The 18002-nt window shown below is 39.3% G+C and overlaps 1 protein-coding gene across 5 annotated transcripts in view; it reads right to left on the bottom strand.

Moving 5' to 3' along the window:
* zeb1b (zinc finger E-box binding homeobox 1b) overlaps window positions 1-18002 on the bottom strand; it is a 150237-nt gene that overhangs the window by 30149 nt on the left and 102086 nt on the right. For all 5 annotated transcript variants that reach the window (XM_072253963.1, XM_072253959.1, XM_072253962.1 and 2 more), the window contains exons 2-4: window positions 16086-16292; window positions 8507-8569; window positions 544-732 (exon numbers count right to left, since the gene is read on the bottom strand). In XM_072253963.1, coding sequence (XP_072110064.1) covers window positions 544-732; window positions 8507-8528 — 211 coding nt within the window. In that variant the 5' untranslated portion in view covers window positions 8529-8569; window positions 16086-16292. The remainder of the gene's footprint in view (window positions 1-543; window positions 733-8506; window positions 8570-16085; window positions 16293-18002) is intronic.

The raw sequence follows: 18002 nt of genomic DNA, 5'->3' as shown, positions 1-18002 counted from the left end.
AGCAGAGCTAAGCCTGCAATCAAAGTGAAGAGATTTGCACGGAAGGATAGAAATCACAGCTCTAGGCAGGAAAAATTAACTGTATATTGGGTTGAAAGATTTAATTAGTTCAGTTATCATTTGTGTAACTGCTGCATCCTGGATGTCAGATTATTGAGATTAAATTTTAATTATTTTACTTTTAATTTTTGGTGTAATCTCGACTACTACATAGCAATGCAAGTTTTGTATATTTTATCCAACAGAAGATCTATGTAAACCATCCATTGTACCAAACACAAAGATAAAATAAACTAAGAAATATTAAATGAAAACAAAAGATGGAAATTCTAAGTCGATCAGGCAGTACCTGTGAAAAGAGAAACAGTTAACATTTCAGGCCCAGAACCCTTCACCAAAATTCCCAGAATTTTCTATTTCAGTTTCTGGTTTCTTGCATCAGTTTTTTTAAAATTTTCCTTTTCTGTAGCAAATGTTTTTTTAATAAATGGTTTTGAATAGTAAAAAAATTGCATGTTATAAGGCTGATAATTCATAAATTACCATTTTCTTCTTGTCCACTAGCTTCTGGTGTGGCTCTTCTATGTTGCTCCTCTGGGGCTTCTGGGAAAATGACAGCTGTGTCTTTTTGCTGAAGGTATTCTTGAACTTTTGGATCATGGGTCTGTTCATCTTCTGCAGTTGAATCATGAAAGCAGTTCTCTCCATCAGAATCACAGCCTTCTTCATTAGCTGTCAACAATGTTATACTAAGTCACTCAACAATACATCTCCAAAACAAAATGCATCACATACTGCACATTCTACATGTGCAATAACATTCATTTTTATATTTTAAAATAAATCATGCAAGACAGATTACTACCACTGTACAGCTTTAATTTAATCATGTTAAAATGAGACTGTTCAGAAAATTTCAGTTTCCAATCTTACTCAAGAGGTAAATATGACACAAATACTTAAATAATGCTGAGGATACAGTCCATTGTTGAGGGTGCCATTTTACAGACAGCAATTAAATGCATAATCTTGAGAAAGATCCCACAAATCATGAGGACAAATTTTGCTAGATGCTACAGGTAATCTACCAAAAGAAACAACTTGCACAATTTTGGATTAAAATAATGTTGCCACACGTGCTGCAGCACAAATCGCCGCCAATCTAAGTGAGTTCACAAAGACTCTGCCTGCAGGAATTGAAGTACACTGCAATAATTTTAAATACCCGTCTCCTTTGATCCCACTGGGAACGTGAGGGTTCCTGACATGCCTTTAAAATCACCAACAGTTTCAGGGTCAAATGCAAAAGAATGTGTTCTGAAGAAGCCAACTGATGACAAAAACCAAGGTACTTAGCCAAATGCAAGATCTCCATAAAGTTTGCAAGAAAAGGATTACAAGACACAGTCTTCCAGTTTCAAAAGAAAATTTTAAATTTAGGAACCTAAAGCAGCAAATAAAAAAGATAAATACTTTCCTCTCAACTCAGTCACATTGACAGCACAATATGCTCTGTGTTCTCATATTGGTTTCTTCAAAGCAAAGACTTGAGGTAGTAGGTTAATTGATAACCGTAAATTGACCATAGTATGAAGGTGCATGGTAGCATTTGAAGGAAGTTGAATGCAATGAGACAAAACAAAATGGGATTAGTGTAGTTGAGTATTTCTTGATTGGCACAACTTCAATGAGCTGAATGGTCTGTTTCCATACTGTATGTCTATGGATTTTAAAAAATACTCTGTACTACTCCAGTCCACTCTTCCATCTCCACCAAATCCCACCAGCTGCTTTTTTTTTTAAACAGCATTTTCCTAAGCCACTGAAAGTTTAAAAAAAATATTCTACTCCTGTAGTCAATAATCAGCTCCTTTGTTTTGCTGACATGGAGTGTCAGCCAGATTTTCAATCTCCCTCTTATATGCTGATTTGTCACCACCTTTGATTAAGGAGATACAGTGCAGTACTTGCTTCATTTTTTAAACTTTAGTCCTTCCCTTTGGCCACCCTCTCTATGCCTCCTTCAGACAAAAGAGGTTCTGCTGAAGGAATTTGAACAGCTAGGGACCAAATTAAAATGCAGAATCAAAAAAGTAATAATCTCTGGATTGTATCCTGAGCCATGCATATATTAGCAGAGGGCTAATAAAATCAGTGCTAAATGCATAGCTCAAAGATTAGAGTGGAAGAAGTAGGTTTGAATTTGTATAACATTGGAAATGGTATTGGGGAAAGAGGAAGCTTCAGGCTCTGCCAAACCAAGCTGACACCAGGGCCCTGGTGAATTACATAAATGGGGCTGTGGACATGACTTTAAACTAAATAGGTTCAACAGCTTGGAAAAGTATGGATTAAGTAAAAGGGAAGAAGAGTGCAGCTGAGCTTACTGAAGTCTCCAGAGTAACAAATAAGACAAAGTTCAGAGAGGGCTAAGAACTTAACTTCAGGCAACATAGAGACAAAATTAAGGTGGTGTTACATTTGAATGCATGCAGTACAGAAAATAAGGTAGATGAGCTCATAATGCAGATAGAAATTGGCAGATGTGACGTTGTGGGCGTCATAGAGCCATGACTTAAATGGGAGATATAAACAGCATATAAAAAGTGTTACAAAGGACATGGGGGCTTTTAATATGCAAGCTGATTGGGAAAATCAGTTTGGCATTGGACCCTGAGAGAAAGAATTTGCAGAATGCTATGGGATGGCTTCTTAGATCAGCTTGTAGGAGAGCCCACTAAGGAAATGGCCAGTTATGGATTCGGTGTTGTGCAATGAACCAGGTTTGTTTGGGGGGGGGGGCCTAAGGTAAAAGAACCTTTAGGAGGCAGTAATCATAATAGAATTGATTCTTGAAAGGGAGAAGCTGAAATTGTTTGCATCAGTATCACAGCTGAGTAAAAACTATAAAGGCATGAGAGAGGTAAAGGCCAAAAATTAGTGAGAAGCTAGAAGGCAATTAAAAAAGCCTTCCTGGGAAAGATATGAAGCTAAGATAGCCAATAATATAAAAGTATTTTTTCAGATATATAAAAAGCACCAGAGAAGTAAGAATGGACATCAGGTTGCTGGAAAGTGACACTGGGGACGTAGTAATATGGGACAAAGCAATGTTGGAAAACCAAGTATTTTGCAACATTCTCAACAGTGGAAGACTTTAGCAGCATGTCAGAAATTTGAGAGAATCAGGGGGCAGAAGTGAGTGTAGTCATCATTACTAAGGGGATGGTGCTTGGGAAGATGAAATGTATGAAGATGAAAAGTTACCTGGACCAGATGGACTGCAGCTCAGGGTTCTCAAAAATGTAGCTAAAGAGATTGTGAAGGATTGGAAAATACCAAATGTCTCTCTAATCTCTAAGAGGGGAGAGAGGCAAAAAAATGGAAAACTATAGGCCAGATAGCCTGACTTCAATGGTTGGTAAGAGATTAGAGTCCTTTACTAAGGATGAGATTCCAGGGCTTTTGGAGGTACACAACTTAATAGGCCAAAGTCAGCATGGTTTCCATAAGGGGACATCTTGCCCAACAAGTCTGTTGGAATTCTTCAATGAAATAACAAGCAAGATAGACAAAGGTCAATCAGTGGATGTTGTTTCAGAAGACCTTTGACATGCTGCTACCCATGAAGCTGCTGAACAAGGTAAGAGCCCATGATCTTACAAGAAAGATAATACCCCAGCATGAATAGAAGATTGGCTGACAGAGATGGGAATGAAGCGGGCCTTTTCTGGTTGACTGTGGATGACTCTTGATATGTTCCTTAGGGGTCAATGCTAGTTCCTTTACTTTTCACAGTATATGTTAATTATCTGGATGATGGAACTGATGTTAGGTAGATGGGAAGGTAGTATTGAGGAACCAGGGAATCTACAGAAGAACTTGGGAATGGGTATAGAAGGAGCAAGTGGAACACAGCACAGGAGAGTGCAATATCTTGTATTTCGTTACAAGGAATAAAGGTGTAAATTATTTTCTAAACGGAGAAAATTCATAAATTGGAGATACAAAGGGACTTAGGAATGCAGGATTCCCTGAAGGTTAATTTTGTCGTTTGCGTCGGTATTAAGGAAGGCAAATACAATGTTAGCATTCATTTAGAGAGAATTAGAACATAAAATTGAGGCTTTAGAAGCCATTGGTAAGACCGCACTTGGGAGTACCAGGAGAGGTTTTAGGCCCCTTATCTAAGAAAGAACGTGCTGGCACTGGAGACTGTCTAGAAGAGGTTTACAAGAATAATCCTGGAAATAAAAGGGTTAACATACGAGGAACATTTGAGGATGTTTTCAATAGTGGGAGGGACTAGGACCAGAGGTCACAGCATCAGAATAGGAAGTACATCTCTTTAGAACTGGGATGAGGAGGAATCTCTTTAACCAGAGGGTGGTGAATCTGTGTAATTTATTGCCACTGACAGCTCTGGAGGCAAATTATTGAATATATTTAAAGTGAAAGTTGATAGTCTATTGGTTAGTAAGGACCTGAAAGGTTATGGGGAGAAGGCACGAAAATGTGGTTGAGAGGGAAACTAAATATGCCACGACTGAACGGCAGAGCAGTCTCAAAAGGCTGAATGGCCCAATTCTGCTACTATGTCTTGTGGTTTTATGGTCTCACACTTCCCTGCAACGCAAACTTAATTTAACTTCAAACTTTTCCCTCTTCTTACTAAAGCCTTCAAACTGAAACATAAAGTCCATTTCTCTTCACTGAAATTCTTTGACTATTGAGGATTTCTCAATTGTCTGCTTTTACTTCAAAATGCATGAAATAGTTATGTCTTGAGAATGGAATCCCAGAGACTTTTTGAATGCTGTTAATGGTAGGAAACTGTGTCACATGTGCAGCTGCCTGGAATGATCCTTGATCTACAGAGTTGAAGAATGCCTCAGACTTTAACCTTCACAATGACAGCAGTTCATACATATGTGCATGCCTTGAAATCTTCCTGCAGAATGTCACATATCTCAGTGAAGACAGCCTTGGTAAAGTTGAACCTGTGAAGGCATTGCTTTTCAAGTGGTTATGACAGGATTTTATCTCTGCAAATGTTATGGCGATAAGCACTTTACAATGTATACATCTGTGCCTCATCCCTTGACATTCCAGACCTTACCTTTAAAATCTGCAACAACTGGCTTGAATATTTTTTTTAAACTCACTGTCAAAGTGACAAACAGTTCTGCACACAGAAACTGACTTTGGCCAGCAGAAGTGGAAAACGGTATTAACAACTAAAGGCTGATTTATACTTCTGCGTCAAATCGATGCCATAGGTATGGCATAGCCGCGAACCCTACACAAAGCCTATGCGGATCCCTGCGCCATAGCCTGACGTGCACCTCTCCCAAAATGTAACTATGCGTCGCGGTAACGCAGACCGCAACAACTGTGATTGGTCCACTTGGTAGCATCGCATTTCCTCCTACGCTGCAATAGCTTCCCATTGGGCGACTGAAGGGCGGGAAAGGAACTCTGGCTGCAATGCTTTCCATAAAGCTTTACAGACCTCCGAAATTATGGAGGATACGTTTCGCTTTTACAGAAAAAAGACACTCGCTTTAAACTTGTTTACCCTGAGAAAGACTACCATGACCATGAGGCCCTGCACAGGCAGGTGTGTGTGTGTGCAAGCATGATGTGCCCGAATTGCAGAGCAACGCAGACACACCAACGCTCAAGTATAAATGCTCACAACGCACATAGGCCACTTACGTAGGTTACGGCGTCCATTTGACGCAGAAGTATGAATCAGCCTTAATATTGCTAGTTGCTGGGAATACTTTTGGATACATTGCAAGGATCATTCCAAGACATGCAACTTAATCTGGTTTTACTTAAAGATGGCCTTTTCTTAAAACTGCAAATGTAAACCAATGAAATAGAATATTAAGTTCTTTGTATATTAATATTTTTATTATTAAAATTGGGATACTCAAAGATGGTGGTCAGATATATTTGTATAAAAATTATTTATGGTAAGCATACTTATAGCTACATGGGGAGGAGGGGTAGAAACAGCACCAGGTTTCCCTCAAATTTATCAAAGAATAATTTTAATCCAAAGGAAATGGTCTTAAAACTCTGCCCAAATGCAATGATTCATGCAAGATTTTACATTTGGGATTATGCAAGTGAATGAAATATTGAACAATTTCTCCAGTAAACTAGTGCAAATTTAACTCAAAGTTCCCCTTAAATTACGCACTGCGACAAAACAAAATCTCTATCCTATTTCATAAACCTCAACACAGATGCCTGTATGAAAAGGATAATCAATTTTCTCACTCCATGCAGAAAGCACTCAACAGACACTTTAAATGAAATTTGAACACAAAGAGCCATTGGATGTAATGTAAGAAATTGCTTTGTTTTCTCTGGCAGAATATAGTATATCAGAGCACTTTTCCTAATCTGTCAGTTTTAATCGTTGCTTGCAAAATGGAACTGTATAATTAAAGGCTTAAACATAGCAAGGATATGAGGTAAGAGTAAAGAAAGGTTGTGATCTTTGAACTAAGTGGATTCCTCCGTGAATAATCCGGGCTCCACAGTCTCTTAATATACAGTGGTATGCAAAAGTTTGGGCACCCCAGTCAAAGTTTCTGTTACTGTGAATAGCTAAGCAAGTAAAAGATGAACTGATTTCCAAAAGGCATAAAGGTAAAGATGACACATTTCTTTACTATTTTAAGCAAGATTACTTTTTTTTTTAATTTCCATCTCTTACAGTTTCAAAATAACAAAAAAGGAAAAGGGCCTGAAGCAAAAGTTTGGGCACTCTGTATGGTCAGTACTTTGTAACACCCCCTTTGGCAAGTATCACAGCTTGTAAGTGCTTTCTGTAGCCAGCTAAGAGTCTTTCAATTCTTGTTTGGGGGATTTTCGCCCATTCTTCCTTGCAAAAGGCTTCTAGTTCTGTGAGATTCTTGGGCCGTCTTGCATGCACTGCTCTATGGAGGTCTAGCCACAGATTCCTGATGATGTTTAGGTCCGGGGGACTGTGAGGGCCATGGCAAAACCTTCAGCTTGCGCCTCTTGAGGTAGTCCATTGTGGATTTTGAGGGATGTTTAGGATCATTATCCTGTTGTAGAAGCCATCCTCTTTTCATCTTCAGCTTTTTTTTAATATAAACAGACAGTGTGATGTTTGCTTCCAGAATTTTCTGGTATTTAATTGAATTCATTCTTCCCTCTACCAGTGAAATGTTCCCCATGCCACTGGCTGCAACACAAGCCCAAAGCATTATCGATCCACCCCACTGCTTAACAGTTGGAGAGGTGTTCTTTTCATGAAATTCTGCACCCTTTTTTCTCCAAACATACCTTTCCTCATTGCGGCCAAAAAGTTCCATTTTAACTTCGTCAGTCCACAGGACTTGTTTCCAAAATGCATCAGGCTTGTTTAGATATTCCTTTGCAAACTTCTGACGCTGAATTTTATGGTGAGGATGCAGGAAAGGTTTTCTCCTGATGGCTCTTCCATGAAGGTCATATTTGTGCAGGTGTCGTTGCACAGTAGAACAGTGCACCACCACTCCAGAGTCTGCTAAGTCTTCCTGAAGGTCTTTTGCAGTCAAACGGGGGTTTTGATTTGCCTTTCTAGCAATCCTACCAGCATTTCTCTCGGAAAGTTTTCTTGGTCTTCCAGACCTCAACCTGACCTCCACCATTCCTGTTAACTGCCATTTCTTAATTACATGACGAACTGAGGAAACGGCACCTGAAAACACTTTGCTATCTTCTTATAACCTTCTCCTGCTTTGTGGGCATCATTTATTTTAATTTTCAGAGTGCTAGGCTGCTACTTAGAGTACCCCATGGCTGCTGATTGTTGGGACAAAGTTTGATGAGTCAGGGGATTTATAAAGCTTTGAAATTTGCATCACCTGGTCTTTCCTAACGATGACTGTGAACAAGCCATAGCCCTAACAAGCTAATTAAGGTCTGAGACCTTGGTAAAAGTTATCTCAGAGCTCAAATCTCTTGGGGTGCCCAAACTTTTGCATGGTGCTCCTTTCCTTTTTTTACTCTAAAATTGTACAAAACAAAAATAATACACTAATCTTGCTTAAAATGTTGAAAAGAATGTTTCATCTTTAACTTTGACTTTTGGAGTTCAGTTCATCTTCTACTCACTTAACTATTCACAGTAATAGAAATTTTGACTGGGGTGCCCAAACTTTTGCATGCCACTGTACGATTATTTTGTGTCCTAAAGCTAATCACCATTGGAGAACAATTTTATAATCTGAAATTATTTTGCATTTATTTTCTCTTCCCATATTCAAAGTGTGAACAGTTCACTAATTTAATCCAAAAATGGATTCACAATTGCAGCAAAAAGCATGAAGTATACAAGAGTTCATTTTAATCACCCAACGCAAATCTTTTTCTTTGTCCTCCATCCTTGCATATGTGGCACTGAACAGCAAGCAAGATCCTGTACAACAACATGCACATCAGATTAATTATTTAGTCCATATAAAGATTTGGTCTGTACCTGTGCAACCATCACTCAGCATCTGGGCTTCAGGCCCCAGGCTGCCTGTATTTTCTTTCCTTCCTGAAAAGCAAGAATAAAGTAATCTCAAAGTCTATTTAAATAAAACTAAGTGAATTAATTACTCAGTAAATGCCTGTCAAAATAAATAAGCAGAGCCAAGATGAAATGAATAAGCTTCCCACAACTTCTTGGGTAGTGCGCCTAGATATTACATTTATATGTTCAAATCATTTGCTTTTAATTTGATTGTGCAGCTGCAGAAGTAATACTAAATTACATCAGCTTTTAAGATCAGACACTCTTCCTTGTGATTACCAAGTCATAAAGTTACTTAACTCCATTGGCACAATGAAGCACAGAAACAATAAACCAGGTTGCATTTGTCAGCTGCCAAACTTTAAGCTTGTTTTTTACTTAAAGTGAGTCCCTAGGTGCAATGATCTTATGGTAGTTCAGCTTTCAAGACTCATCAGTGAGATTTTGAGAATGTAGCTAATGTGATCGATCAGTGTAGAGCTGTGCATGTTGGAGTTGGGACTGAATTGTGATATGTTCCTTAGGGGTGGAACTTCTTCACCAACTCAGAGGGTGGTAAACCTTTCAAATTCTCTACCCCCAGGGGGCTGTGGAGGCCATTGCTTTGAATGAAAACAACAATTGATACATTTCTGGAATTCAAGAAGTCTAGCAATATGGGAGAAGTGGCCACCATGATGAGCTGACCTTGTTGAATGCCTAACTACCTAAATTTTCATAAGGTGTTTGGCAAGGTCCAACATGGAAGATTGATTCATGGAAGATTCAGAATTGGCTTGCCCATAAAAGATAGAGGATAGTGAATAGGCCTTAACCTAACACTACCACAGCTAATGATGGTCTACAGGGATCCATACTGCAGCCTCTAGTGTTTGTGAAATACTAGTTTGAGATGCGCAGAGCAAATGCCTTTTTTGCCACTTTATCAGCCACTTTCAAGGAGCTTATGCACTTGGACCCCAAGACCCCTTCTTGTCCAGAGCAGTTTCTTCCCATGAAATTCAGAAGAGCCAGTGTACTTACAATTAGCAGATTTCTCAACATAAGTGCCTGAAAAAATGTAGAAATTTACACTTCCCATTGGACTCCAGGGACTGGCCAAAGAATTTATTTTGCCTGAATTGTGGATTCTTTTTCATTCCCTACTACACTTGCGTGCAACATGAATAGACAAGGCCATTCAATGAAAACTGTTGAGATCCAGTTTGAATAATTTAAGTAAAGACAATTTATCTCCTTAAATATTACAAAAAAATTCACAGATTTTACTGCAGGTCTCTAATTGTTTGTTTATTCTGTTTTTGTCTTCTCTACTTCACCACCCTTACAATAAATACAGATATGACACATTAAAAACATGATGAACTAAACTTAAGTAAGCTAAGAGCTGTACATAGCTATTTGTAATTTGCATTGAACTGCTGCTGCTAAGTTAACAAATTTCACATCACATGCCAGTGATAATAAACCTGATTCTGATTCCATAACGTTTGCCTATGAGGCCAATGACCTAATTTAGAAACCCACTTCCTATGAGGAAGGCCAATCTGAAACCATTTCATTCTAGTTCTTCTTTCTGCCTTTTGTGTCTGTAGGAATAAAAACATGGAAGTAAACAATGTTTTACTGTGGTGCTGGGTGCTGATTTATATTCTGCTATTATTTCGAAAAATAGTTTTCAGGATAATACATACAAAATGCTGAAGCAACTTAGTAGGTCAGGCTGCATCTATGTAAAGTACTGATGAAGGGTCTTGGCCTGAAACATCAACTTTTCCATTGACACTATCTGACCTGCGAGTTCCTCCAGCATTTTGCATGTGTTACTATGAATTTCCAGTATCTGCAAAATCCCTTGTGTTTATGTCCTCATGATATTTATTACCTACTCATAGTTACCCTCAATGAGTGGACAAATGAGCTTACAAACTGTTCCAGCCCAAGTTAACATAAGATCATACGGTTTCTCTGCCATCCATCAAGTATTCTACAACATTTTTCCCATCGTTGGCTTCTCTTCATATCCAGAAATCAATACAAAACAATAACCTCCACAGCTCCTAGGGGTAGAGAAATTCCATCTTCTGAGTGAAGTTTTTTGCCAACTCAGTTCTAAATGGCTTGTACCTTATTCTGAATGTGGAACATCCTCCCTGCATCTAAACTGTTACAACCTTTAATGATTTTTTTTTAATGTTTTAATGACATTCAACAGCAATACTGAGATGTGATTTTACAGAACAGATTGATGAACCCAGGACAGTCAGTGGACACTGTCAATGTGGAATCTAGTAATACCTTTGACAAGGTCCTTCTGGGTAGGCTTGTCCAGAAGGTTAAATCACATTGGTCCAGGTTGAAGTAGGTAACTGGATACAAAATTGGCTTGCTGGTAGTGGAGGGTTGTTTAACAGATTGGAGGCTTGTGACCAGTGGTGTGACACAGGAATCAGTGCTCGGTCCTATGTTGTATGCAGATTAAATGGTTAGTAAAGTTTGCAGATAACACCAAAATAGATGTGAACAGTAAAGAGGGTTATCTAAGATTACAGCAGGACCTAGATTACTGGGAAAGTGGCCCAAGGAATAACAGGTTGAATTTAATTCAAATGGTTGTTGCATTTCAGGAACTTAAACAGGAGCAGGACTTGCACAGTAAATGGTAGGGCCCTAGAGTGTGTTGTAGAACGGAGAAACTAGGGATACAAGTATATAGTTCCCTGCAAGTGGTGACATGGATAAACAGGGTAGTAAAGGTGGCCTTTGGCATGCTTACCTTCATTAGTCAGGACATTGATTACAAGAATTTGGATGTCATGATAAAACTGTAAAGGCTCTGGTGAGATCACACTCAAACTATTTTGTGCAGTGCTGGTCACCTAGCTATAAGAAGGATGTCATTAAGCCTAAAAGATTCACAAGGACGTTACCATGAATATTTTTCTCTGGAGCATAGGAGGCTGAGGTATAGAGGTATATAAGATCTTAGGGATATTAATAAGATCAATGATTACAGCTTTACTCCAAGGTTAGGGGAGTCTAAAACTAGAGGGCAAAGATTCAAAGTGAGAGGAGAGAAATTTAAAAGAAAGGTGCAATTTCCCCCCACACACAGTCATTGTTATAGAACACTACAGCACAGAAACAAGCTCTTTGGCCCATCTAGTTGAAGCCAAACCATTAACATGCCTAGTGCCATCAACCTGCACCTGGACCATAACCCTTCATACCCCTCCAATCCACGTACCTATCAAAATATTTCTTCAATGTTGAAATTGAACCTACATCTGCCACTTCTGCTGTCAGCTTGTTCAACACTCTCACCATCCTGAGTGAAGTTTCCTCCCATGTTCCTCTTAAATATTTCTCCTTTCACTCTTAACCCATGACCTTTAGTTCTAGTCTCATCCATCCTTAGTGGAAAAAGCCTGCTTGCAGTTACCCTAAGTTAACAAATCTCACGTCACATGCCAGTGATAATAAACCTGATTCTGATTCTGTACCCCTCAAAATGTTCTATCAAATTTCACCTCATTCTTATTTGCTCCAGGGATTAAAGTGCTAACTATTTATTTATTAATAAAGGGGAAACTATCGCCTGAGTGTGGTGGGTATATGGTATGAGCTGCCAGAGAAAGAGTAGATGCAGGTGGAATAACAAAATTTAAAAGGTATTTGGTCAGGAGATGGATAGGAAAGTTTTAGAGGAATATGGGCTAAACATACGCAAATTGATCTAGATACGGTAGGAAGCTAGGCCAACATGGACAAGTTGTACCAAAGGCCAAATTTCCAAGCTGTATAACTATGATCCTCTCCCCTTGTTCTGTCTCTGGAGGCCCTGTTCGTTTTGTAAAAACATTTCTTGTTCTTAAGCTCCTTTTTCCTTTTCTTATAGCACTTTCTGCGTGGGTTAATTCACATTTCGACATCCATCTCCATCCACTCTTTATTTGCCCTTGAAACAGCAATATCTATGAGTCTTAAGCTTTCTTAATATTGGTAAACAATTCACGTATTTGAAGGAAGTATGATGTTTATCGTTCATCACTGTCGTCCACAGCAATAACTATAGAATGATGCATGTGTGTATTACTTTGTTTAATGCTCATTGTGAGAATAATCAAAAATATTAGTATATTCAGGTGCCTGATGATTCTCTGTTGAATGAAATACATGTTTTACATAACTTTCTGCAGTTTCACAAAACCTGTAGAAAGCTTCCGGCTCAGGTGATTTTTGAGAAGGTGTTTAACTCCCTACCTAGCTTTGTATGCAACGCACTGCGAGGGCAGTAGACCACTATTTAATCTTACCTGTAGAGTATACAGTCTATATCTTTTTAATCTCATCTCTTAGGGAAAACTCACCATTCTCAGAATCAGTCTCAATCTTTGCTGCAATCCCTCTAAGGGAAGTACATCTTTTGCTAGATAAGGGGACCAAAACTGCACACAATGGTCCAGGGGCCATCTCACCAAGGCCCTATAGAATCGCAATACATGTCCTTATTGCAAAAAAAAACATTATGAAGGTTAACATATATTCCTTTATTGCCTGCTGAGCCTGCACATTGACCTTCAGTGACTTGTGTACAAGCACACACAAATCCCTTTGAATATCAACATTATCCAAACCTGGACGTTTATCAAATGCTCTGATTTTATTAGCATATTCTTAGTGTAATTCAGAGGCTTTCATTAGAGAACAGAACAAGTGGAAAGTTATCATGACTTTGAAACAGTTTCATGAACAATGTTTCTGATGCCACTATTTTCAAATTTATTAAATGTTCATTTTTTTCAAAATTGCAATAGTGTTTTAAATATCTAGTTTAATATAAATATATGCCTTGGAGCTACCAGTTCAATACAACCAAAGTATTTTCAACTGCATTCAAGCAAATAAAAGTATATTTTTGAATTAGGACATACAGCATACAGTAGTGGTCCCCAACCACCGGGCTGCGAGCATGTGCTACCGGGCTGTGCGGAAACGATATGAGTCAGCTGCATCTTTCCTCATTCCCTGTCACGCACTGTTGAACTTGAACACCACCCACCCACCCCCGGTCGGCTGGTCCGCAAGAATATCATCAATATTAAACTGGTCCATGGTGTGCAAAAGGTTGGGGGCCCCTGGCATATAGCTCTCACTCCAGAGCAAGTCAAAATGTGACCACTCTGAGGCCCAAGACCATGCTTCAGAACAACTTGATTTTGCTTTTCTTTGTTGTATTCACATCAGCAACCTTGATCATTTCCAATATTCAAAAGTATTTTTGAAAAGCCAAAACTAGAAGTACTTGGAATTTTTCAAGACATCGCAGTAGGAACACTTACAGTGCCAACATTGCTGAAATCCAACTTAGAAATGACACATACAAAGTTTCCACAAAAGTTGTTAAAAGTAATATTATAACATATATATAAAATCTTCAGTTGTCCATCAAAATCCGATGACAACGTCCACTCCTTTAACGGTGAGATCTTTGATGACTATACAGTCCTATCCTATCCTGGACCCCACAAGCTCTACTGCAGGTGGGACATGTATATGTGGTAGTGGTAACACTCACAACACGCTGGAGGAACTCAGCTGGTCGGGCAGCATCCATGGAAACGATCAGTCTACGTTTCGGGCTGGAACCCTTCATCAGGACGGAAGGAAGGAAGGGGCAGGGGCCCTATAAAGAAGGTGGGGGGAGGGTGGGAAGGAGAAGGCTGGAAGGTTCCAGGTGAAAAACCAGTAAGGGGTGGGGGAGGGTAAGCAGGGAGCCGATAGGAAGGAAAGGTGAAGAAGGAATAGGGGAAAACACAATGGGTAGTAGAAGGAGGCGGAACCATAAGGGAGGTAGTAGGCAGCTGGGGGAGAGGGCAGAGTGAAACTGGGATAGGGGAAGGGGGGGGGGGGTGGAGGGAATTACCAGAAGTTGGAGAATTCAATTTTCATACAAAGGGGCTGGAGACTACCTAGACGGTATGTGAGGTGTTGCTCCTCCAACCTGAGTTTAGCCTCATCATGGCAGTAGAGGAGGCCATGTATGGACATATCCGAATGGGAATGTGAAGCAGAGTTGAAGTGGGTGGGAACCAGGAAATCCTGTCTGTTGCGGCGGACGGAGCGGAGGTGCTCAATGAAGCGGTCCCCCAATCTGCGTTGGGTATCACCGATGTAGAGGAGGCTGCACCAGGAGCACCGGATGCAATAGATGACCCCAATGGACTCACAAGTGAAGTGTTGCCTCACCTGGAAGAACTGTTTGGGGCCCCGAATGGTAGTGGTGGCAACCATGGCTGCATTTCTCCTGGCTCTCTTCTGTTGTCTTCTGGTTGTTCTTTCCATCTCCAGAATATGAACCCCGGCCCTACACAGCTGTCACCAAGTGGTACGGTCAGCAGCAACCTCCTCCAGGTCCTCGGGTCTGATCTTGCACTTCCTTAAACCATTCTTCATCTGATTTTTATAGCACTTCTTCAGCCTTCCAGCTAAGCACATGCGCGCACGTCTGCGTGTGAGAGAGCAAGTGCGCGAGAGAAAGAGAGAGCGCGAGCGTGACAGAGAGACGGAGAGCGAGCGCGCACGAGGGAGGGAGGGCGCCAGAGAGAGGGAGGGAGAGTGAGTGAGTAAGTGTGTAAGTAAGTGTAGGCCAAAACATTTCCCACCAGCACTTGAGTGAGATTCTGTGCATTTATGCATTCCAAAAATACACTGTAGTTCCTGAGTTACTACATTGCCTCTTTTGATCCCAGGCTATATTCCTTACATCAGCTTACACAAAAAGAAACAACTGATTCAGGTTTAATCAAATTGATAAATACATGGACATACACAAAATCTAGCTGAATTGTGAGTGTGATATATAAAAACTTGAAGTTAATTTGTGTTGACATTGTTGAACTTTGTCAAATTATAAGATGGCAGCTAACTTGTAGAACAAGTTCCTTTTTAAATACGACAAAAGATTGCTAAATTAAAAGCATTTTCATTATATACTTCTCGGCTAATCCCTCAATTTTTTGAGAATTTTCCCCTTAAGCCTCAACTCACAGTCACATGTTTATATTATCATTCTGCTGCAGGGTCCCTGGTGTAGCTTTGAAAAATCAGAATAACGTACAAAGCTGATGGATGTATACAGTATCAGGAATTGTTAAAAGCATATAACTGAATAGAGAGACTATACAGTATTCCAGCTATAATTTATGTCAAGACTGCAGAGCATGGAAATCAAATGGAAGTAATAATTAATTCCACTAAAAGGCCCAAGGATTCTGGTAACAACTTCAATGCCAGCTTAAAAGGCTGTCATGAGAACCCTCGTGATTACTGCTCTGGAAACCTGTGTTCACAATGCCTTGAGAATAGAGCATCAATTTTACTTGCCATCCTTGCAACAGTTTGTAGATTTTTAGTAAATGATCTTTGCATCAGCATTTGGTTTCAACCCAGGCAAGACTGCTAGATTCCAAAATACCACAAAGAACAAACCTTATTAAAAGAAAAGAACATTATTCTTCCAAAGTTTAAAAATACTCACCCTCTTCATTTCTCCACTCCGCACTCTCGTTTTCTTCATCTGTATCATCTTTTCTTGGCAATACTGAACACTTTGTTGGCAAATCATCCTCCAGTGCATTTGCATCACAATCTGCAGCATCAGTCACACTCTCATCTTCCACAATATGCAATTTATCTTCATCATCCGTGTCCGAACTTGCTTCAACAACATTATTATAATTGGTAACTGCAAAATAAATAAAACAATTGTTCAACTTTTGACTTGTCAGACATCCCAAAATGTACTAATGGTTATCCTGTGTTTAAACATTCCTGAAGAAGTGGTAGAGGCAGGCACTCAATACTGACAGTTTGTAATACTTAAGTGGACATTTGAAACCAATGCTGCATATGGGTATGGGCCAAGTACTGGCAAATGGAGTTAGCATGATCAGCAAAGAAATATTGAGCCAAAGGGCCTATTTTGATTATGTATAACTACAGTTTTAAAAACAGAAAATGCTCCCAAAGCTCAACAAGTCAGGCAACATCTGTGGAGAGAGAAACAGAGCTGAAGTCAGCTGAACACTGACTGTCAGAATGGTTGAAGCATTTCCTTGCAACAGAAAGAATATATTGTTACTAAAATTTGAATTCAAGTTTTACTGCTGGTACTAATCGGGTTGCATTCCTAAAATATTCATTTTATTCAATAAGAGTACTATAGATATTCTGAAGTATTCTAAGTGTAGGTGGCACAAATGAGAAAGATTCTAATCTGGCTGAGCTCACAAACTGACATTATTTAATAAAAAAAATGTTGATGGACTGCTGGTTTGGAAATGGAAAAATAAGAGAACGATAAAGCATAGTTAAATCAGAAAGCAATTGCATGTAGCAAAAGCCTACAGTTCTAACAATAATTTCAGAACTACATAACTATTTTGAGACTCCACATAGAAATAGCACTTCAAATCATTATGAACAAATTGCCATGTCAAGAAACAAATGCACCAAAAGAAATGCTGATAGGAGAAACCTGAATGTGATAGAAGAGACCTTCTGATCATTGGTAAGTAGTTTGAGCTGGCTGATCTCACACTATTTGGGTTGATGGTCCTCTACCAATGTCAAGCCTGGCAAAATCTCCCAACTGGCAGTAGGTCCTCTGCTGCCTGCAAAGTTGCGATGCATGGCTGGCACGGCCATCTTAAAGAACTCAGCTGCATACTGCGATCCCTGGTTATTGGGGGAGGACAAATTGAGAGATTGGCAGGTAATTGCAGGTGGATGCTACTGGTCATTGAAAGAGCTTTCAATTAAGAAAAAATATTACATGTATAAAGGCAACACTGTTGCCGGGCTTTAGAAAAGTATGTCCTATTGGTTACAGTAAAAGATACTTGGAATTAATAGGGTCAGAAGCTGTAACATACACTGAACTGCAGATTAAGAGTGCCATAGAGCATATGAAAAGCTGCAAATGCTTTTAGGCTCTATTAATGGAATAAATATTAAAAAGGATTAGTAAAGAGAAAAGAGCAAGCATCAACTTTACAAAAAGAATTGTAAATGAAGAAGGAAGATCGAAAGAATGCAATTTCTAGACAAGTTAAGAGTGCCCTATTGAGCCAGAATCTTAACTTTAATGGTCAACTTAAAACATTTAGAAATAATAATAAACAGATATAAGAGTGTGGTTCTAAAATCAAGTCTTTTAATAACAATAAGATTCATTCCACATTTACGTGTGTGTGAGGCTGAGCCAACTGAACAAGCACTCAAGGTGATTTCTGAGGACTTGCTCCCCTTTGAAATATGCACTCTGCGAGGAAAGAAACCTGGGTGCATTTTACAAATTAGCGAAATCATGTAAATAATAAAATTAATGTTTTAAGCACTTCTCAAAGCAAATAGTAAATAATTTACCATTTGCCTCCTGATCTCCGAGCATGGA

Source organism: Mobula birostris, chromosome 3 (genome assembly GCF_030028105.1).
Source record: "Mobula birostris isolate sMobBir1 chromosome 3, sMobBir1.hap1, whole genome shotgun sequence".
Classification (NCBI taxonomy): domain Eukaryota; kingdom Metazoa; phylum Chordata; class Chondrichthyes; order Myliobatiformes; family Myliobatidae; genus Mobula; species Mobula birostris.
Note: the sequence above shows the minus strand (reverse complement) of the source record. Positions and strands in the feature narration are given on the sequence as shown.